The sequence below is a fragment of the Tachysurus vachellii genome, chromosome 4 (assembly GCF_030014155.1).
Source record: "Tachysurus vachellii isolate PV-2020 chromosome 4, HZAU_Pvac_v1, whole genome shotgun sequence".
NCBI lineage: Eukaryota > Metazoa > Chordata > Actinopteri > Siluriformes > Bagridae > Tachysurus > Tachysurus vachellii.
This window is the reverse complement of record NC_083463.1, coordinates 13005000-13028507: the sequence shown is the minus strand read 5'-3', so window position 1 is coordinate 13028507 and position 23508 is coordinate 13005000. Positions and strand designations below refer to the sequence as shown.

Here is a 23508-nt window from a genome sequence, read left to right as displayed (position 1 = left end):
CAGTGAGGGAATGAGTGAGGGATTGAGTGAAGGAGTCAGTCAGTGAGGGAGGGAGTGTGATTGTGATGGAGGAAGGGAGTGAGTGAGGGAGTGAAGAAGTCAGTCAGTGAGGGAATGAGTGAGGGATTGAGTGAAGGAGTCAGTCAGTGAGGGAGGGAGTGTGATTGTGATGGAGGAAGGGAGTGAGTGAGGGAGTGAAGAAGTCAGTCAGTGAGGGAATGAGTGAGGGATTGAGGGAGGGAGTCAGTCATTGAGGGAATGAGGGAGGAAGGGAGGGAGTGTGATTGTCGGGGAGGAAAGGAGTGAGTGAGAGAGTCCGTCAGTGAATGACTAAATGTAAGAGTGAGTGAGGGAGTGAGTGAGGGTGTGAGGCAGTGAGCAGAGAAGTAAGTGAGGCAGTCAAACTGTGAAGGAATAAATGATGCAGTAAATGATGGAGTGAGTGTGGGTGTAAGGAATGGAGTTTGGGAGGGAGGAAGGGAGAAAATGAGCAGTGGAGTGAGTGTGGGAGTAAGGGGGTTTGGTGTAGGAATGAGTGTGGGAGTGAGTGAATGAGTGAGCGAGTGAGGGAGGGAGGGAATGAGGGAGTGAATCAGTGAGTGAGTCTAACTGGGAGTGAATCAGTGAGTGATAAGACATTAATTTATGAGTCATGAAAAATCACTTTACTTTTCAGTTAAAGCTACTATGACCTAATAAAGCTACCCACTGTCTTTGCAGAAGTGGTGAATCCATTAGAGAGCATGTTTCCCCCTGAGCTCTCTATCCTGCGAAACACCGATCCTCGTGATCACACTCGTCCTGACCTGCCCTTCCTTTTCCCCCCGGTGATGGACCAGGATCCATCTTTCCCTTTCCCACCTACTCTGCATGATCCAACATGGTCACACCGTGGTCCTGAGGAGTACCGTGGAGCTCTGAGTGGGATTCTCAGTGTGCAGTGTGAGGAAAGCAGGATGGTGGTCAGCATAGACAAGGAGAGCCTGCAGGTAAGCATGTGAATTAAAACACAATCATAATTATATATCGTTGCTGTCAGGCGGAATCCTCGTATCTCCAAAACCGTTATTTTTCAGGAAATTAAAAAAATGCCGTACCTTATCTGCAATGCACAGGGTTTAGTCCGCGTTGCAGTGGATTGTCTTGCGCTAAATTCCTGTTCTCAGACGAGCACCAGAACTAGCGGGGGTCAAGATTTTTTCTTTGAGCCCAGTGTTTTGAAGACATTTACCTCAGAAGACGTGTTGATTCGTTGCGACTCTTCTTGAGGAGAAATATGCCGCGAAGCTCTCCCGCGGAGTGAGGAAGAGGTGGACAGTTGAAGTGTCCAATGGAGTTATGAGATTTGCGCTCAAGCTATTTTCAAGACTTTAGATCGGTTAAAAACTTGTAAAAATAGCAGACCCACGTGGGGACTGACCAATAGCATTGATATGTGAAAAAATATGAAATTGACAAAATTTGGACATACAAGGTTTCCGCCCGAGTCTACAGCCATCATTAAAACCCAGCCCAAACAGCATTGGGATGAGAACACAATATCTGTCTAAAATTACTACTACTGTGTCCCAGGAGCTATACTGCAAATGTTACAGATCATGTTACTGATTAAAGATCCTTAAATCGTAAGATTCAGTCGAATCTTAGAGTTCAGTCTAGGTTGAAACTAGATTAGAGCTGATGTTCTTGCTCAACATATATGGCAGGCTTCACCTTACTCAATAAGAAAGTATATATTTTTTAAATGTGACATTGTTCACAAGAGGCAGTGGTAGCACAAGTCTTTAAGATGTTGGGCTGATGCTTGGAATGTTGTGAGTTCAAATCCCAGCATTGCTAACCATGAACCGTCAACTGCTGTTATATACTTGAGATAGATCAAGTTATATAATTGAGATAGATGTAAGTTGCTTAGTATGTGCGAGTCGTCCAATACTGCAAATGTAACCGCATGTAGCACAGTTGGACAACTGATTTAGGAACCAACCAGTGTGAGAGTGAAACATCCTGAGAACGTGTAAGCACTATGCAGTGGACTACAGAATCAAAGATCATCTCTTTTATAGCATAGCATAATGTTTAAATAATTAGTTTAAATTGATGTCAGTTCTTGTAAAAACAGGAAGGTTGTGGTGCACCAAACATCCCCTGCTTTGCAACCATCGCTCACACTTTAAAAAATGTGCCAAAGAAGCAAAGTACCTATTATTTATAAAGGGATTTATGCATTAGACCACTGGATTGAATCTTAAGCCCTTGTCTGTGTTGAAATGAAAGCCCTTCTTATCTTTTCTACATGTGAGCGATGTGAGGAATGTAGAAAGATGTTTGACATTTTGGCTCAGAAGCTAAACATATGTAAGCAGGACGATGCTGCACGTATCTGTTTTTAATTAGTTCTAAATCTTACCTTTGTTGCCATTTCCTTGCAGGCAACAGGTATAAGTAAAGCCAACATAACCCTGCAGGACCCACAATGCAAAGCAACATCCAACTCCACTCATTACATCCTGGAGACTCCACTGACTGGCTGTCAAACCACTAAATACCCCATGCACCACCCAAGCCCAGTGGTCCTCTACATCAATTCAGTAAGTACAACAGCAACAACAACAATAATAATAATAATTATGGTACAATCACAAGACAGACAGAAAATGCATGTGTGCATGAGTAAAGGGTTTAAAATATGGTTATAGATTTCTTGAAGTTAATAACACAAAATATTGATTTGGGTTTATTTCTCTAATTATTTGTTTTATTTAAATCTGAAGACAGATTCTGGAGACAGAAAGCAAAGAAGAGTTTACCCATGAAAAAAGGGTTTTTCCTTAAAAAAATTATAAATGTATAATTTTAATTTTTTGAATATAAATTTGGCACTGAAGATGATACATGATTCTTTCAACGGTATGTGTATATATATATATATATATATATATATATATATATATATATATATATATATATATATATATATATATATATACTGTATAATTATAATAAATTTCAAAAGCAAATAAAACTATGAAAAACAGCTTAAGAGTATTAATAAACCAGTTGAGGAAAATGTGTCTATATAATGTAACAATATTTTTACTTAACTAAAATAATTTTCTTTAAAAAATAAAATTAGTAATCAAGGATTCTGCGTTAACAATGTACACTACTGTAGTTCCTGCTATTTATGCGAACATTTTAATAAACTTTAATAAAATTTGGAATACTATGTTCAGTAGAGTGCAGGCCATTTAAAAATAAAGACATGTGTAGGAAAGTTCAGTCTAATTTTTAGTATAGATGAAAGATGATCAGGGTCAGCTGAGGCTGCATGACTGCTCTCAATCTCTCCATCTGAGTTCTGATTCGATTCGCTTGTTTTCACTCAGCTTAAATGAGTCACTTCCTCACTGATGTCCTGTGATAATTCATGGAGGAAATTTGATACAACGTGTTTTATCCCTGCTCCATTAGATCCGGGCAAACTCCCAAATGTTCCAGCTTTGGTGTGAATGCCGGGCCTAGAGGGTGATTAGTAATTTTGTCCTGTGTGTTTAGGGCTGACACGTGTCCTAATCTAAGCTGAGAACCATCACTCAGGATTTCATCTTGTTTAGGCAACATTCTCAAAGATACATCATTGCTGTACTAGTAAAAGTCAAGCTGATTCCCTTTATTATGAGTTGATGTGAGAAGTATGCTTAGGATATATCTATCCTGGGACCTGCAATGTTGAAACTTTTGAGCATTCCCATGTCTTAATTCCAGCACATATGTTTCTTGAGCTGTTAGCACATACACACACTCACTGTATAAAGGAAACAATATTATTCAGATGGAATTTAGGGTAATGGATTGTGTCAAGGTGACTTACAGGTCTTTGTGATCAACAGATCGTGATCAGACAGTCAGAGAGCAGGGATGGCAGCGGCTGGCCGACGGATGATGAAGACCTGGATTCAGAGAGACCATCATCGGGACACCACTCTAGCATCTTGGTATGATGATTTAACCTGGGAATCAGTGCTCAAATTTTTAGCATATGTGTTCATAAGGGGGGGCACGGTGGCTTAGTGGTTAGCACGTTCGCCTCACACCTCCAGGGTCGGGGTTCGATTCCCGCCTCCACCTTGTGTGTGTGGAGTTTGCATGTTCTCCCCGTGCCTCTGGGGTTTCCTCCGGGTACTCCGGTTTCCTCCCCCGGTCCAAAGACATGCATGGTAGGTTGATTGGCATCTCTGGAAAATTGTCCCTAGTGTGTGATTGCGTGAGTATGAGTGTGTGTGTGTGTGTGTGTGTGTGTGTGTGTGTGTGTGTGTGTGTGTGTGTGTGTGTGTGTGTGTGTGTGTGTGTGTGTGTGTGTGTGTGTGTGTGTGTGTGTGTGTGTGTGCCCTGCGATGGGTTGGCACTCTGTCCAGGGTGTATCCTGCCTTGATGCCCGATGACGCCTGAGATAGGCACAGGCTCCCCGTGACCCGAGGTAGTTCGGATAAGTGGTAGAAGATGAATGAATGTATTCATAAGTTTTGTATTTATGAGCAGTTGATAACACAATCCAGTCACAACCCAGGTACATATTTTCCAACAAAACAGGCTTGTGTTGGTTCTGGTTCAGAGACAGATCCAGTTTAATGAAGTAGTTAACCTTTTAAAAAATTTTACATTTCCACTGGATTTAGAGCAGAGACTTGTGTGACGTTTCTGCAGACATGATTTTTTTTAAATTTATTTTGGATGTGTAGTTGCTTGAAGGAAGTTTTCTTCCAAGCACTGAGCATGACTCGGTTCATTGATTTGCCAGTAAAATGTCTTTTTCTTCTTTAAACCACAAAGTCACAGACGTCATGTTTTTGTTCCTGTAGTTTTAATAGCAATCATGCAAACAAGTTCAGTTGTTGTGTTTCATCTGGTTCAGCCAGTTAATCACTTCCATCTTCTGGTTCCTCAGCTTCCTTTACAATTATAGCATTTGGCAGACAGCCTTATCCAGAACGACTTACATTTATCTTATTTATACAACTGAGCAGTTGATGGTTAAGAGCCTTGCTCAAGGTTCCAGCAGTGGCTGCTTGACAGTTTTGGGATTTGAATTCACAACCTTCTGATCAGGAGTCCAACATTTTTCAACATGTTCTTTAACAAGACAAGCTCTGTATCACACAACTGTCTAAGTATCACCAGAAGATGACTAGCTGGAATCGATCCGATGACACAGCTAACTGAGTCTGCATAACTGCATCTCACAAACAGACAGTTGATACACTTTGACTAAACAAAATATAGCACTTGTTTGGCTGCTTGGTATCTTTTTTAATGGGGATTTAAACTTAAAATTAATATCGGTATACTTTCCACTGATGCTGGTTAAGTTCTGGTTAAGGTTAAGTTTGTCATGTAATATGTCTTTGGAACTAGAACACATCAACAATGTGGAGTGCCAAATCTGCCATTTCCCAAAAACTGAAAACCTCTAGTCCAGAGAGTTATGCATCATAACATAGACTATGAATATATGAATATGTAGCTCAGTGGTTAAGGTGTTCGGCTACTGATCGGAAGGTCATGGGTTCGAACCCCAGGTCCACCAAGCTGCCACTGCTGGGCCCCTGAGCAAGGCCCTTAACCCTCAGTTGCTCAGTTGTAAGTCACTCTGGATAATGGTGTCTGCTAAATGCCGTAAATGTAAATGTAAACTAGGACCCATGAAACTTGTCTATTGTTATTGTTGTAAGCTGTATGACGCTACATTAACCATAAAATGTTCAATAGAAACACGTCTAACATTACTGCTTCATTCCAGTATTACGGATTATGTTTCAGAGCAGTTTTCAGTCTGGTCTCTTTTGCATATAACTGTCACTCTTGTACACTTGCTTTAGCCATAAAAAGGCATAATCCATGTACTCCCAAGTATTCTTTCATTGTCATGCATAGCAAATGATATATAAACGTCAGAGGATGGCCTGCAGAGCTTCAGTCTTGAGACTGCATTTCCCAGACTCCCCTAGTGCTAGTAAAAACAGTTCAAGGGCTCAGAAGAACATTCATGTCTTCTCACAGTGTCTGGGTCTGAACTCCTCCTGACCTGCTGTATTGGACTTCAGCCACACTTCTCTTAAACTTCTCTCTCTCTCTTTCGCTCTTTCTCCGCCCTACAGTATCTCTCACACACGCACCTTGTTGCTGTTACTTTATTCCTCCATCAGATTCCTCCATCAGATGTTATTGTTATCACCTGTGGCTTAGTTCATGCCAGACCTTTTGCTTTTTGTCTCACAATTCAGTTCAGTGCAGTTTGATTCAGTGTAATTGAATTCAGATCAGTTGAGTTCATAGCGATTACACAAGTTTCTGTATTGCCAAAGAATTAAGATGACCAAGATATATATTATGGATCAATTTCAAATGCATATTTCTGTAAAGCCAATTTTGTGATGAAGTCCATTATTAATATCTCTGTATAAATAATATTGAATTGAATTATTAATTTCTCTCGTGACCCCCTGTCTGTCTGTCTGTCTGTCCGCACTCTCTCTCAACATATTGCAGTCCATTTTGTAGCTAACTGATGATGTTTTTACAGTATCTCTCTTTGTCTCTGTCTCCAGTTTAACTGCTCCTACCGTAAAGCTGAAGATGCTCCTACACACTTTCGACTAGACTTTCAGCATGAGCCTGTGGAAAACGTGACATTCAGCATGGAGCTGTATAACACCAGCCTATTCCGCCACCCACAACCTTCTTCCTTTTTCCAGATCATGGAGAACAAGCCTATTTTTGTGGAGGTAAAAAATTTTGTGGAGGTGTGTGTGTGTGTGTGTGTGTGTGTGTGTGTGTGTGTGTGTGTGTGTGTGTGTGTGTGTGCACGTGTGTGTGTGTGTGTGTTATGGTTTAATTAGATATATCATAGTTTGGCAGCACAGGCATGGTCAAACCTTAGCTGTAGGTTCAACCCATAAATGTAAAAAATAATAAAATAAAAAAATAGAAGCAGGTATTTCTTGTAAAGGAAACACTATGATTAGTTTAAGTCTGATTTGTATATTCATATGTACTTGTTTTGCATTTCTATTCAGTTATTTAATTACATGTCTTTTGAGTTAAGCATGAAGCATTAGACATGCAGTTTGCCAGATGATAATCTGGTAAATATAAGCTTTCTTTTTTAGCAACATTACGGAAATAGTTACTTTGCAAAACTTTGGAAGCAAACATCAACTACTCTAAAACATATACTGCATTTGTGGGAAAAGGAAAATAATATAAATTATGTATATTTTGCTGGACCTTTTCTTTAAAGATGGACTTATGTCAGGTTTGAGCTCAGTCTTGCTATCAGGCATTGCTATCTTGTATTTCAATATGAGTTGAGCTTTGCATCTGTATTAGAGAGACCATTGGCCTAAAAATCCATCCCTGCACACTCATAATGCCATAGAACCCCTATGGTTGGGAAGCTGACATTTGACCACTATGACTTGATTCAGATTTATACATAATTTTTTTTTTTTTTTTTTTTTTTAACAAAATCTCCAAATAAATACAATAAGCTGAATAAAAACAGTCAGTTTTGATAACACCTACATTACGGACCATATGGACCACTCACGACTAAATGTGTACTTGTATATTATAAGCACATTGCCAGGTGTGCCAGTAAATTAGGTATTTTTATATATATATATATATATATATATATATATATATATATATATATATATATATATATATATATATATAAAAATACCTAATTTACTGGCACACCTGGCAATGTGCTTATAATATACAAGTACACATTTAGTCGTATATATATATATATATATATATATATATATATATATATATATATATATATATATATATATATATATAATTAATGCAGTCACCAATCAGCTGTTCTTTGCATTGGTCATTATTATTACAGTGTCTTGCATTAAGAAACAGAATCTGATCTGGTGGGCCAAAAATATTGGTTGCCCAGATTAAGATCACAGATAATGGCTCTTGTTTGTCTTATTTATTTTTCTGTGTAAAACTCATTATAGTTTACTCAGTGCAGTGCTCTTTATAACCAATTCCAGCAGGAAGGTAGAGAAAGGCTGATAATTAAGGAGTTTAGAAAGCAAGATGTCTGTGGTTTAGATGTTGAAATGTGCTTTGGAATCTGAAAGAAATTTTATGGCAATTTGTGATTCTTGGAAGTGAGGAGTCTTGAGAAAATTCCTTTCTTGCATCACTAAAGCAAATTAACGAGAGTGTATACGCGTGTGTGTATGTCTGTGGATGTGTGTGTGTCTGTGTCTGTGAGTGTGTGTGTTAATTATTATCAGCTGTAGGACTGTACAAATGTATGACTTGTGCGTCTGAGCCATAAGCAGCTGATTCAGCAACTCACTGCAAAACTGTAGTGTAGTTATCAGTCTGCTTTCTTTATTACTCCATATTGAGAAGAACACTGTGTCCATCATGTTCACCTTTCTTACTGTCTCTGTCTTGCTTTCAGATTCAATTCTGTGTGATTTATTGACATAACCGTATTAGGATACAGTTTGAGACATCAAAGAACACAAACATCAGCCTTTTGGAATGGATTTGAATTGTGTGTGGTTGTGTATTTGTGCGTGTGTGTATGAGAGAAATATTGCACTGTAAACTGTTGCTGTTACACTGATAACACACACTTTCTCATTTTTATGAGCTGATTTCTGATATTCACCCTGCTGTGATGAGAGAGTGTATTCTGTGCTTTGTTAGATGGTGTCATTTTGTTAGTGTATGTTAGTGAGCTGCTATGTCGACTTTGTGCACAGCTCTCAGTTTTGATTGTCATTACTCTCACTGCTTTTAACATGTAATCAGTTATTAAGCAAGGATCCCAGTCTCATTCTCTCTCTCTCTCTCTCTCTCTCTCTCTCTCTCTCTCTCTCTCTCTCTCTCTCTCTCTCTCTCTCTCTCAGATCTCAGCCACTAAGGCAGATCCTGATCTAAGCTTCATGATTCAGACATGCTTTATCTCTGAAAATTCTAATCATGAGGTACTGTCTGAATATGTCCTCATCGAGAACATATGTCCCAAGGATGAGTCTGTCCTTTACTACCCTCAGAAGGTGGACAGGAAGCGATTCAGCTTTGACTTCAGGTCAAAGTTCAAAGTACCATTGCTCTTCCTGCACTGTGAGATGTCCATCTGCTCAAAGAGACACAACATGCATCAAGGACTGCCGGAGGTATGGAGCTTTACTTTTTTTTTCTTGTATTTCTCTTATACCGTGCTTTATTTGTCCTCAGCTGATGTTTATGCTTTAATAGATCAAAAGCCTTAAAGTGTTTCTTTAATTTTCTCATTCAGTCAAACTTACATTCATATTTGGGCCTGAGGTGATTTTCGTTTGGTAAACTCCATAAATCAACTTACAAACGGTGATGATGCAAAAATATTGCATTTAATATGCACACCTTTAATTAGGACTTCTAGTGAGAGTAGCAATACTTTGACTCTGTCGCTTACTGCCCTCTTTACTGCCTCATTCATTCTGAACGTTTGTTTTTCACTTCAGCACCTTGGCACCGGTTAATCCGCTCCAGCTGCCAGAGTCAGCCCTCTCTTCACCACAGAGGGACATATAAATCTCAGTGCTAAACTCTCTATTCAGCTCCCTTTCTTTATTCCATCTGCATCCTTTACCAGTGGGTTCATTGCTGAGTAAATTCTGCTCCGTTTCCTCCCAAAGATAATACACATTTTGGTTATGAGCTCCAGTAAATGTTATCAGGGTATAGATACTCCTGTTTGAAATGTGTAAAATTATAGCTCTTTTTTTCAGTTATGGCACTAAAAAACTTATCTTGATTAACTTTAATAATATATTGTACTCTAATCAAAATATTATCTAATAGGTTCTTCTGATTTTCTTCTCACTACACACACATTCTAGTACTTTCTAGTATTAGTTAAATAATATGGTGATATCAGTGTGATGTAAGTGTGATGAGGGCAGTTTTAAGAGCCATCTTAAATGAAATGATGTCTTATTTAACACAGTTAAAAACTACTTTTTTTATTTTCAAACTACACCTGCATATGTATGGAAATACAAATTTACTGTATTTTAGCTTCTTTTACAATGACCAGTAAAATAACCTCACGACATATATCCTGAAGAATAGATACAGTATTTTGGTAAGGATTCTATTATATCTTACTCTATAATGAAGTGAGGATTATATAACATATATAAAGGAGTAAAATAGAAGCACTATCACTAGTGACTTTAGGCTTTTATATGTATACAGGGACGTTTGAAAGACTTTTGTACAAATGTTTTGTAATTATACAGTGAAGAGTGAAGCTGTGATAAAACATGATTTATATAGGCTATGTTTTTACACTGGGAAAATTTCAACCGTAGCACCATAAGGAGTAATAATGTAGAAATGATAGATCTTTAATTATTTTAACATTTAGAGATTCTTTATTTCACTAAATGTGTCTTACAACAGCTGTCGTGCGGTGGTTGTGTATGTCACAGCTGGCCAGTAGGTTAACTCTACTGAGTGAGTAGTCTGAACCAACATAAGATCAGTGAAATGTTAAACAAAATCATGTGTATAGAAACTTTCAGATCAAAGCATTATTTACAATTTGCCCTTGGATGAAAAAAACTCTAATTCACATGGCTTTAATTTGATTTCACTCCATATTTATACCATGCGTACCTTACATCCGCTTTTTTTAATCCTGTCCTCCTGACTAAAAGGATATAAACTCAAACAAATTTACTTTGTTAGGGCATGTGGTATTTTTCATTTCCTGAATACATGTGATGGTGCTGTGTTGTATGTTGAGAATCACACTCAGATTACAGCTGCTTTTCCTTTCTCTCCATTCAGTGTATGCTTCCTAACGAGGCCTGCACGTCTGTTAGCGGGGAAACTATCATCAAAATGATGATGAACAGCAAAACCTCCACAAAGCCGTTGGTGGTCATCGGTGAAGGTGATAGTGAGGAAGGTAATGATGATTATTTTGCACAATCCAAAAGTGTAGACAATCCAAAAAATGAAGGCGACTACATGTCACAACCTAAATAGTATATGATTAATTGAGTGATTATTTCTAACGCAAATAGCGCTTCATATTTCTTTGAAGCCTTTTGTGGAAAACCATTAGCTGAAAAAAAAAAAGAATATTAGTATTTTTAAGGGGAGAAATTAGTTTTATCCTCTTTCATTTTCAATTTAGTTGGGTAGGGCTACATGGGAAGCATGTGACATCAGGTATATCCTGTACATCTCACAGCTTTACCTCAGCACCCTTTCCCTTAAACAAGATTTCTTTCAAGAAGAGTAACTAAGTAAAAGTTAGTATTTTATACCGACAAATGACTGGATTATTTTATGTTATATATTTGCCATGGTTGGATTATGTGATTACTGGAGTCTTAAACAGTTAATTTAGTATTTAAAAGGCAGCAATGTAAACAGAAGGCTATTTACCTAGATTTACAGTATCTAGCTTTAGTTACCACAGGGTGAACTTACCATACCATTAATAATTCACTCTGTTAGTTTAACTAGCAGGATGATGCCAAGTTAGTTTACCACCAATAATGATTTTTTTTTATCTTAGTAACTAAATTTATAACAGCATGAAACTTATTTAACTTACCACTAATTATTGACTGTTAGTTTAGCTAGCTAGCTATGTTTACCACATGATTAAGCCAAGTTTCCTAAGAGCTAGTAATTAATTCAGGGAGTCTATAAAAGGGAGTTGTCGAGTTATCTTATCATTAACAATTCAACATCTTAACTTAGATGGCTACATAGCTAACTATAAATACTACAAGTGGTAGTTAAGTAACCTTAGCATAAACAGTTCACCCTGAAGTTACATGCGCTTGAGTACACCACCTGGGTCCTCCTCATGACAAAATAAGTCTTTCTTGTTCTTCTGTAACAGACCTGTCTAAAAAAGATCTTGTCTTGAATGATGACATTAAATGAGAACAAGGAAGACATTTTGAAATACAAACAGTGTGTGTGTCTGTGTGTGTTTGTGTGTGAGAGTGGGTTAGATACATCACAGAGTCTTGTCATGGATCATGGGATAGAACTACATCTGGAGTGTGTTAGTGTGCAGCAGTGTATTATACATATTGTGTATATGTGGGAGTGTTTATTGAATGAACTGTTCGTGCCGTATGTGGTTGATTAAAAAAACGAAGCAGGGGGCCCAGCGATCCTGAAGTGTCCCCGACAGAATGGAAATAAGAACAGTTGTTTTCATTTAGCTATCCTCAGAGGCAGTCCTTTTCCCGGTACAGTGAGAGGGAGGGATACAGTGATGGAGTGGGAGAGAGAGGGATGCTCGAAAAGAACGGAGGAGTGTGTGTTAGGTTTGGGAGCACAGCCAGAGAAGGCCTTGACGTAATGCATAGTCATACATTAGGAAATGATGCATGACAAACAGAAATTATTTTATTGATTTCACATGGCTATGTTTTATAGATAAACGGTAATGCCATTCTGTGATATACAAGGCTGGTTTGTTTGTAGCCTGCTTGATGACAGCCATGTATTTTTCCCCAGTTTGTCATTATAACAAATGCCAGATATCATCCCTCCCTTGTAAAACTTCCACCTCACTTTTTGTTAATGAGTTGATGTCAATTATTTTTAAATTTCATCCATATGTAATGACTACTTCACCAATTTTTCCATGTAAGCACTGGGAGTCACAGCATTAATAATTATTGCATAATACATCATTCTTAATGAATACAGCATTTAATAGTATTTTTTTGGCTTGGCATTTATTAAATTGGCATCTAACAGAGTTAGGATTATGTTTTAACTGAAGGTTAGGTTTAAAAACAAAATGTAAAATTGCACATCCAGTTACATTTCCAAAGTGTGCTAGATCAGCTAATGCATGGGTTCTGAAGATCGCTGAAGATATCAGCACTTTATACTGGTCTTACTGTATATGGATTCTTCAGTGCGAGATGAATGCTGTCATGTGTGAAAATGCAGTCATAATGTCATGTGTCAAAGGCTGAAAATCAATATTGAACTGTTGTCTACACAGTTTGTTCAAAATTGCATTAGTTTGCACGATCCCATGTTCTGAGATTAAGGATTCATTATCAGGTAGTGAGCATGATCTTAAAGTGTGTTGTGTTTTATTCTGGGAAAGACTTTTAGTATGGGATGTTTGATAAGAACAAATCGCAATGTGTAAAATCTGTCGTCTTCAGGAGGTCTCATATCTCATATGTGAGATAATGGTAGTTCTTTTGTGATAGATAATTAAATACTGTCTGATAACCCTTAACTGGTTAATCATATCCACCCTCCCGTTGCAAATATTATACTGTTTGATCAAAGATTCAGATCAGAGCTAAATTCAATCTCTTGGTAATTACGACCTACAGTAATCTGTGCCTGGCTGATTTCAGCCTGCTCTTCACTCTTGGCCCAGTTACACTGTACTTTTAGAGTGCACATAGTGCGAGCCAACTCTGACTCATTGCACTTCTGAAGATTTCAACATGCTAATCATGCTTTTTGGTGCCTATAATAAATGAGGCATGGTGACGATAAATGAGGTAATTAACCTCGGTCAGGTCTAGTTGATAAATGATGCTTGAGTGAATCTCTAAGTGACTTACAATCTTTGTTTGTGTGGTTGTGTTTACTGTAAGCAGAGCATAAGCTGGATCTTGTTCAAAACACACCAGAACGCACTTTCTAAAAGACTCCTCACTTTCACACCTGGTATACGCTAAATTGTAAGGTAAATTCTGTCAGAATCAGTATAACATTTGCAGAAAACATTTTCCTAGTGAAGGGATTATGTTCATTTTGCCAGAGTTGTGACCCCTCATTCCCTGGTGAGGACTAGAAAAATGCACATATGATGTAGGCGTAATGAAAAAATCTCAGAGCTTTGCTTTGAAGACAAAGACACCTCTTATACAGGGATGGCAAAGAAAACAGACTCCTTTTGAAAAGGCCTAGTGGTTCGTGCTGGATAGTATCACAATGCTGGAGGCTGATCTAGAAATCAAAGAGCACCATTTGGGCATGCTGACCAAATGCTGCTTGTACTGCTGCATGATATCTTCTCTCTTTATATTTTGCTAAATATGAAGCAGTGATGAAAATGGTGATGCCCATTTTAACCCTCGTATGGTTATTATATTGTTACACTTTGTGTAGTTAATTGTACGAATATTTTTCTGAGCAAGAACACTTCTAGCAAGCTGTATGAGATACGGCATGTGGCAGCAGCGCAACACATAAAATAATCCAGTCAGAGGTAAAGATCTTACCTATAGGTCTAGTCAATTTTCACATCAAACATCAGCATGAGGAAATAATATGATCTCTGAGACTTTAACCATAGTATAGTCTTTGGTGTCTAGAAGGCTGAATTGAGTGAGACTGCTTTACAGAGAATGATGCAGCTGTGGTCAGAGGAGAATAAAGGTACAGCTTTGGTGTGCAGAAATGCATCTCAGTATACACAGCATGTCAGGTGAATGGTATACACCAGCAGATTACCACATCAGCTTCAACTCCTTTTAACAGGAATCTGTGGCTGCAGTAAGCACAGGTTCACAGAACTTGGATAGTCAATGATTGGGAAAAGACCAAACGCTGTTCTGCCAGTCTCCTACTGCCCAGATTCTGTCAGCTGTCTTTGTGTCAGTATTAAACCCGGCAGGCTATTCTCCTCTGACGTCTCTCATCAACAAAATGTTGTGCTCTGCAGACCTACCACTAACTGGATGTTGTTTGTGTATGAAAAGCCCAGGAGATCAGCAGTTTCTGTAAGACAAACCAGACCACCTGGCACCAACAACTTACTGTATATTCACTGAGATCCCATTTTTTCCTATTAACTGGATTCACTGAAAATTGAAACCTGTCTCTGTATGACATGACTGGCTAATTTGAGTTCTGCATGAATGAGCAGGTCTCTTTGTGTTACTTATAAAGTAGTGGGTGAGTGAAAGTCTTTCATATTTGCAATAAAGTAATGCTTAGCATTCTTTTGGTAGACTCTACCAGTCATGATGGTTTACTGCCCACATTTTTAATTTAATATAACATTGAAAATCCAACGATGAAAACAAACAAAATCTTCTAAGCATTAAACTTTTCTCTGTATTTCCATGTGCATCTTTTCAGGCCTGACAGTTCGATTTTAAAATCGTAGTGACTTCAGCTTGGGAGACTTGTGCAGAACTAAACTATGATTAACATTATGTTGAACAGTATGTCAACAGGACAAAAACTAAACTAGGCTTCATCATTTGACTTCTCTGAAAAGCCATTTCAGAGGCAGTACAAAGACATCAAAACAACACATTTATAAGCAAACAATTTAGGAGAGAGCATGTTATACCAGAAAATATGTAGAAAACACAGCAATTTTATAAGTCACTTAGTTCAAAAACAATTCACTGTGTGTAATGCAATGTTGTGTGGGAGTGTTTAGCAAATATTTAGCAAAGAAAAGGGCTAGAATACAGACATATACACATGGCCTCACTTGTCATTCTCCTCCCTTCTTTCTCCACTGAGATCCAAACTGACCACAAAAGGTGGAGGAGAGAACAGAAAGAAAGTGTTTAAACTCTGGGTCAGGAACACTGACCGAGTCCTGAGTTGCATGGGCCAATCCCCTCAGCTCATGTCTTTATTAGAGCTGCTAGGTGGAACAGAGCTGGGAGTTTAAATGTTTGGAGGAGTGAATAGACCTCTGTGCTTGTCTGGAGAGCTGACAGTTTCTCAGGGAGCTACTCATCATTTAGCTTTCTGTGTTCCCTGCCTTTATGAAGCATTCCAAAAAATTTCATTAGGTCATTCTGGGATTTCTTCAATTGTTTCAGTGTATTGCATGTGTAGAATGTGTAGCAGTGCCTGGTATTTGTTTTTTTTTTATGCTCTTTGTATTTAGTGAGATATCCTCTGGACTTTATTACTCCCTCTGCTTGTCCTCACAAATCATATATGATCAGGAGCACTAATGATATGGCACTACGTTTCCACATTAGAAGCCAGAGAAGATAGGGTGTGTGTGTGTGTGTGTGTGTGTGTGTGTGTGTGTGTGTGTGTCCCTTCACTGTGAGTTTCCCATTGACAGTCTGTCATCGGCCTTCATAACAGATGAAAACTGAAAGGTGTTCCTCCCAGAATAGCTGCCTTTGTGCCCAGTTTCTGTCACTGTGCCAGTGTGACCCTGATGCCCGCAGCTACACAGGAACTATTGTGCAGCTTGATCGGAGATCATTAGAGCTAATTAGAGGCCTGAAACCCATCCGCCCGGATCGCCAGGCAGAGGAGTCGCTCAGGGGTTTGGCCTGTTTGTGGAATGAGGAGCTTCTGCCAGCTCTTATATCTCTGCAGGTTCCTGTGGGCTCAGATCCAAACCACATGTGACTTTTGAGAGGAATTTGTGCCATCTGCTGTGATGAGAGTGAAGCTCACTCTCGCTATTTCATTCAATTTGTTATTATCTGTTTTGATTTTAAATGGGTTGTGTATTCTTGTGTTTTTAACCAGCTTTGGGTTCTCTTTTTATTGTCAGATCCTATAACCCACAAGCCCATATGGTTTCCGAAAAGCAATCAACTTGAGTGTAAGTTCTTGTTCTACAGTAGATTGGTTTGAGAATGGTTTTGTCATTGTAGAAAGGCCTAGAAAAAAGTGTAAAACACTACAGTGGCCAAAACAGAATAAAAAACATCACAAAAATAGAGAATAAAGAAAATGGACAGTCCATGTCTACAAGCAACAACAACGGTAGTAGAAATGAATCAGAGCTCAGCTTGATTCACATGAGACTGCTTCAAAGCATATTGTCAATCAGATGCCGTTAAATTTTAAACTCTTAAAATAATAAAGTACCCCTTTTAAACATTAAGTAAAATACTGATTTCCCATGGCTAAAGCTTGAGTTGTCTGCAGTTTTAAATATTAAGCATGAGATAAATACATGGAAAAACACTTAAATTGACCATTCCTGCATGTTTTGTAATCTTCAAGCATTCCTGAAATGTTTTTACAGGTGATTCATATTTTTAATGTTCATTAACTTTAATGATTATTTGTGTTTGACATGCTACATTAATTCTTTTCTCATAGCTCACACGTACATACTGGACACTCCGACAGTGGTGGGCATCGCCTTTGCAGCCTTTGTCATAGGAGCTCTGCTTACTGGCGCGCTCTGGTTCATCTATTCCCACACAGGTGAGAGTCATCATCAGTGTTTCTGCATCAGAGCTCTCACACACTCACACACCTGACACACGGACTTTCACTGTTCCAGTGTTTCTAATAGAATGCTACATAAGGTTATCATCCTGTCAAAACAGGAAATGGGGAAAGGTTCTCATTCTGATCATGGAAAAAGCTACCTAGTGCTGACAGAATAATAACAATAACATAAGCCTTGCTCTGATGTAACTACTTCCTGTTTATTAGCTGAAACTTGGACATAGGAGGTGGGCATTAATGGTCCAAAAGTCATTCTGGGATATTCTGGGTACAATAGAACTGGGAATGGAATTCCCCTCATCTGCTTAGAAGGTCTGTTTAGGCCTCACAGGAAAACATGTACACACACACACCCACACACACAAACTATGCTGGATGCCAATGTTTTACCCCTGGCCAGCTTTCTCACCCTCAATCCCTTTTGGACAGATAAGCTGCACAATTTCAGAAAATCTCATCAGCTCTGTTTCCATCTTGTTTCAAAGTTGCTCTGGTGCATAAAAATACAAATCAGGCAAAACACAGATAAAATTCCACTCCTCAAATGTCATTTAACTTGACTACCAGAATGCAGAAATGTCAAAAAAAAAAGTTTGCTTTAAGTTTATTCTGTCATCAATTCAGCTTTCGAAATATGAGGCAACAGAAATCAAGAGAATTGATTATTTTTTATTCTTTGTACTATAGTGACACTTCTTAGGTTATTGAATAATAGCTTTAAGATTATCTTTATACCATAGTTTGTGTTGGAATAGTTGAATCGCTATCTATCATGTTATTTTATGCTTATTAGATTCCGCTAGAGACACTATTTGTCTTAAATCTTTAGGTTTTTTGTTCTGATGGAAACAGGTATAATTTGATTTCTGGCAGAATATAGAGCAGATTTCTTTGTATAGATGTGAAAATTAAATGTTTCCCTCCCAAACCTCACATGCATTTATAGAATAAATAAAATACATTTTGTAAACAGTTCAGTATTAAGAAAGCTCCTAATATTTTCTTGTATCTTGTACACACACACAAACACACATACACACACAGCACACATGCACACACACACAATTGTATTTAAAAAGTTAGCCAAATCCTGTGAAAAAACCCACAGAGTATGTAATGCTTCTTATTTGGAACCAACTTGGTCACACTTCCTGCGTTGCCAGGTCCAGTGGTTCAAGCCATCTGTAGAAAAGTTTTTCTAATAACGTAAAACAATTATGTAACATAATCAACATAGTAATCAATATACCCAGTTTAACTTCTCACATATCCAGCTGTTGCCTCATCTGGCTGGAATTTCCTTAAAAGGATTTGTTTGGGACATAAACATTAAATCCCGATGTTATACGGTTTTGAGAGCGGCCTAAAATATTGCAGTTATTTTGAAGATGACTAAAACATGAGCAAAAATAAGGTGATGTTCTTTCCTCTAGAGGCAAGAATCAACCAAATGCCATATAAATCTTGTAAAGTCAAAGCATCTCACTTGGTTTCTTTCACTGCTCTATTTCTACATACTTTATGTATACAGCTGTCTTTCCATTTAATCTATATTTACATTTATTTATTTGGCAGCTGCTTTTATCCAACGTGACTTTCGAGCGAGGCAGAATCCTCAGCACGGAGCACAGAGTGGAGTATTTCAGGGTTAAAGAATCTGTTTAACCCAAAATGACAAGTACATAATGTTCCACAGAAGTAGTTTATTGTTCATTTTTTATTTAATGTGTGTTGTAGGACATAAAATCACAGCCGTCTAACGATTAGTATAGAATCTTAACCACTGAGGTCTCATTAATGATTAGTGATCCTGCTTTTATAAGATATGAACACACTTCAGCGCTAACTGGAATACCTGTGTTTATATGTAACATACATCCTTTTGTGAAAGCTCTTTTTTCCACTATTCAAGAAGTTATATGTAACAGTTTAGTGCTGCTGTTGAACACTGGAGTTGAACGCTGCTTACAACAAGTTTAAGCAACTTTACACACATCAGAGAGACTGAGAGACATTCTTTTAAGGAAAATAATGTAGAAAGAATCATATTTGGTTATTAAGGGGAGAGGTGAGGTGAGGAGCCAGAGAAGAGGTTGTTAGAGGTGCAGAGGAAGGAAAGATGATGTAAGTAAAGGAGGAAGATGTGGGGATGTGTGGTAGCTCAGTGGTTAAGGCATTGGACTACTATTGGATTGGAATGATGTGAGTTCAAATCCCAGGACTGACAAGCTGCCACCGCTGGGCCCCTAAGCAAGGCCTTTAATCCTCAAATGCTCATTTGTATAAAATGAGATAAATGTTAATCGTTTTGGATAAGGGTGTCTGCCAAGGAAGAAAAGGTGTGCAGAGAAGAGGAAGATGAAAAGATGAGTGGTGAGGAGGAAGAGGATCTGGTTAACTCTGTAGGCTAGGGGAGGGAGGAGCAGGGCTGTTTGTGGGAACTTTTCTGGCAGACATCAGTGGCAATGGGGCCTAAAAAGGGAGAAGCAGACCTATTGTGGGTTTAGCAATGGGGAGACCAGTCGCGCACACACACACACACACATGCACACACACACACACATGCACACACACACACACACGCACACACATAACAAAACTGCTGTAGTTACAAATCCAATCACTTTTTCTTCCATTTTAAGTTATTGTTTCTCTCTCAGTCTCTCACTCTCCCTCCCTCCAACCAAGATCCCCAACCAAGATTTAAAGCATTGCACAAACCCCTGCACCCCCAAAACAAACACACACACAGGGAGCAAGTTTTGGTGTGTGCTGAGCCCAAAGCTAAAATATATGCAGACGCACACTGTCGGTTCTCTTCAGTCTATGTTTCTTTGGTCATACAGTTGGCTCAAACTTGAAGTCAGCTCAAATGCAGTATCAAGACAAATGCAGGATTGACTCAGATACTGTATGATCAGTCATCTGGTGTCTGATTTTAAATAATTGTTGTTGACACACAATTGACAAACAATAGAGCAGTAAATATTTGAAGTCAGAATCAGTCCGAAGGTGTGTGATATATATGTATAACAGCTCGGCTCAGACAGATGCTCCAGCTGTAACATGAATGACAGGTTAATATTAATGCCTCCTTCTAATGTAGTATTGTTTCTATAGTAACAGCTCATACACAAGGACTTGTACAGCAGATGCACCAAATAATCCAACACTAATAATAAACAGTGTTGTTCAACAAGGTAATAGATATAGTACATATAATCAGTGCTTATGGTAGGAGACATTTACTTTATAGCGTGTATGGAAGGAGTCTCTGGTGTCACAGTTATGACAGAGCCGTTTGAGAGAGAGAGAGAAAGAGAGAGAGAGAGGCGCTATAACATAAGTGATAAAAGCATTACATCTAACAATAAACTATTAAAAATGCAGGATTTGTTGTTTATTAATAAAGTAAACAAGCATTTAAATAAATGTAAAACAAATAAATCATTTAAATAAAGTAAACAAATAAATCACAGCAAATGGCTGTGGTATAAGTGGAATAACACAGTCCAGACCATAATACAAAAATAATAACACTTCTTCAGGCCACCCACTTGGTGTGCATTCCTTTTAGATAACTGTATTGATTGACTGACGGTCATTTTTTATTCCCTCCATACTGAAACAAGCTTACAATTCTCTCTCTCTCTCTCTCTCTCTCTCTCTCTCTCTCTCCTTTTCTCCAGGTGACTCGGCAGTGAGGCAAAATGTGCCCAGGTCCCATCCTGCCTCAGAGAATAGCAGTGCAGCTCACAGTATCGGCAGCACTCAGAGCACACCATGCTCCAGCAGCAGTAATGCGTAGCATACACAAACACACACACACAAGCACACACACACACACACACACACTCACACTGTGGACCTGGCAGGTCATCGCAAGAGTCTCTGATCACATTCATTTTTCTACACCATCAATCTTGGATGCTTTCTGCGAGTAAAGGACTGAATGAATTTTGTAGAACATCGCATCTTGTAACCAGCTCGGCTTTCGTCCTAAAATAGTTGGGAATGTGAAAAAGGAGCAGAAACAAAAGCCTAAGATAAAAGATGAAAAATGCTGGTGAGGAACAAGGCATGAGAACCACCTACACCACCACATTTAATTTTTCCCATATATGGTTGGAAATGTCTGTTGATAACAAAGCTTGTTTACTGCACTCTATTCTTACCGTGTGGAAGCATCTGGAAGATGAGAGAGTTTGATGCTGAGAGTGTGGTTGCACAATGTTTGGTGTGCCAAAGCAAGCATAATTCTTTTCAGTCAAGATTTCAGCCAATTCATAATTAATACAATGTCTGTCTGGTTCAGCAATAATAATTCTAAAGGGAAAAAACAGACCACATATTTAACACAAACTACTGCATTTTATCCGTTTACTAGACATCTATGTTCTATGTTCCAGTGGAAAAAGCTCTAAAAATGTTTTTTTTATTATTATTATTTTTGTTTTATTTTTATGTTCCACAGGCTGTATGTCTTGTGTAAGACTTATTAGAACTGTCATAAAAGCATAACAGCCAAACCAGCACTTAATCTAATAATATATGAAATTATAGTTACTATATACAGTATTACAGTATGGTCACGTAATAAAATAACAGGCCTAAAATACATGAATCTATTAGAAGAAAAAACTAGATTTGGGTTTCAGAATTTAAATTAGTAAAGAAATTGTTTTTTCTTTCAACTTACCGCTTAATAACATTGAATATTGATATGTTTTTTACACTTTATTGGTTGAGGCAAAGCCGATTATAATAATTTCCTGATTCTTGTATTTTAGGTCTTATTTTAATTGTGTTGCATTATTACAGCACTAATGGCTTGTGAGTGTAAATGTTTTGATAAAGGTTTTATCAGATAAAAAACTTATCTATAGATATATTGTAAAAAAAAAATATATATATATATATATATATATAAATATATATATATATATATATATATATAAATCTAATTATATTTTTGTATATAAAATGTCTATAAAGAATTTTACAATGCTGATATTATGCAATGATCTAATCCTAATGCTATCTAAAGTTTAAGCCAAGCTTACTACTTAATACTACAGTATGTGTTTTTAATATTAGTATATAGATGATTCCTTATAAAGAAATCATTTAAAGAATTATTTATTTATTAATGTAAATGTGTCACAGCTGTACACAATGATTTGGCCTAAACAATACAGCAACTTTTAATAGATGTTCATTAACCAGTATGTATTATTACAAACTATGTTAAAGCGTCTTTCAATAAGAGCTTTACATAGTGAAGATATCAAGAGGAGCCACATGAATAAGGAGAAGCAGCAGCTTAGACGTCATAATTCATTGATTTATTACAGAAATCCTCTGTCTGACCATTCAGAATGAGAGAGTAGTTTATTAACAGATTATATTATCTCTCTCATGGCTATATTAGATTTTTTTGTGTACAGCATGCAATGTGCATTTTTTTGTAGAAATGTAACTATAAGAAATTTAAAGGCAATTCATCAGAAAGGTCTCCAGTATTGGAAACAGATTTAACACTTCCAGATCAGATGCCCAGTGTTGTATTCACTCATACAGCATTGTATGCATTTATGCATGCATGCATGCACGCACACTCTCTACCCAAAGGTTTGTGGACACCTTAACATCACATCCATATGTGCTTGTTGATTGGGTCCTGTTTTGCTTGTTATAATAACCTCCACTCTGGTAAACACTTTTCACCAGATTTTGTGTTGATTTAGCCACAAGAGCATTAGTGAGATCAAACACTGATGTTGGATAAGGAGGTCTGGGGTGCAGTTCATCCCAAAGGTGTTAGGGCTCTATGCAGGATACTTAATTGACCTCGCTTTGTACACGAGAGCATTGCCATTCTGAACAGGTTTGGGCCTCTTCGATCCAGTGAAGGGAAACGGTAATTCTACATCGTTCAAAGACATTCAAGACAAATGTGTCCTAAAATTATGGCAAAGGTTTTGGGCAGAACCACATACAGAATATTTATGATGATCAGGTGTCATGAATTTTTACTGTAGTTAGAGAAAAAAATGCTTAAAGACTTGTTCTGGAGACCTAAAGCAATACTTCAGCTGAAAAGGAAATGTAACAAGTTCCTTTTTGAGACATATTAGGTTTCTGCACCATTAATCTACTAATCTCTAACTGCCCCAAGCATTTAAATAATCTGTTCACATACAGAGAAAGAATTTA

The 23508-nt window shown here is 37.8% G+C and overlaps 1 protein-coding gene across 2 annotated transcripts in view; it reads left to right on the top strand.

Moving 5' to 3' along the window:
* tgfbr3 (transforming growth factor, beta receptor III) overlaps positions 1-22159 on the top strand; it is a 91230-nt gene extending 69071 nt beyond the window's left edge. The window contains exons 9-17 of one of the 2 annotated variants that reach the window (XM_060867804.1): positions 721-989; positions 2433-2591; positions 3894-3998; positions 6609-6785; positions 8958-9227; positions 10891-11011; positions 16601-16651; positions 17158-17265; positions 20982-22159. In XM_060867804.1, the coding sequence (XP_060723787.1) occupies positions 721-989; positions 2433-2591; positions 3894-3998; positions 6609-6785; positions 8958-9227; positions 10891-11011; positions 16601-16651; positions 17158-17265; positions 20982-21100 (1379 nt within the window). In that variant the 3' untranslated portion in view covers positions 21101-22159. The remainder of the gene's footprint in view (positions 1-720; positions 990-2432; positions 2592-3893; positions 3999-6608; positions 6786-8957; positions 9228-10890; positions 11012-16600; positions 16652-17157; positions 17266-20981) is intronic. The other variant, XM_060867805.1, reaches the window with a different exon arrangement.
* The last annotated feature ends 1349 nt before the right edge of the window (positions 22160-23508 follow it).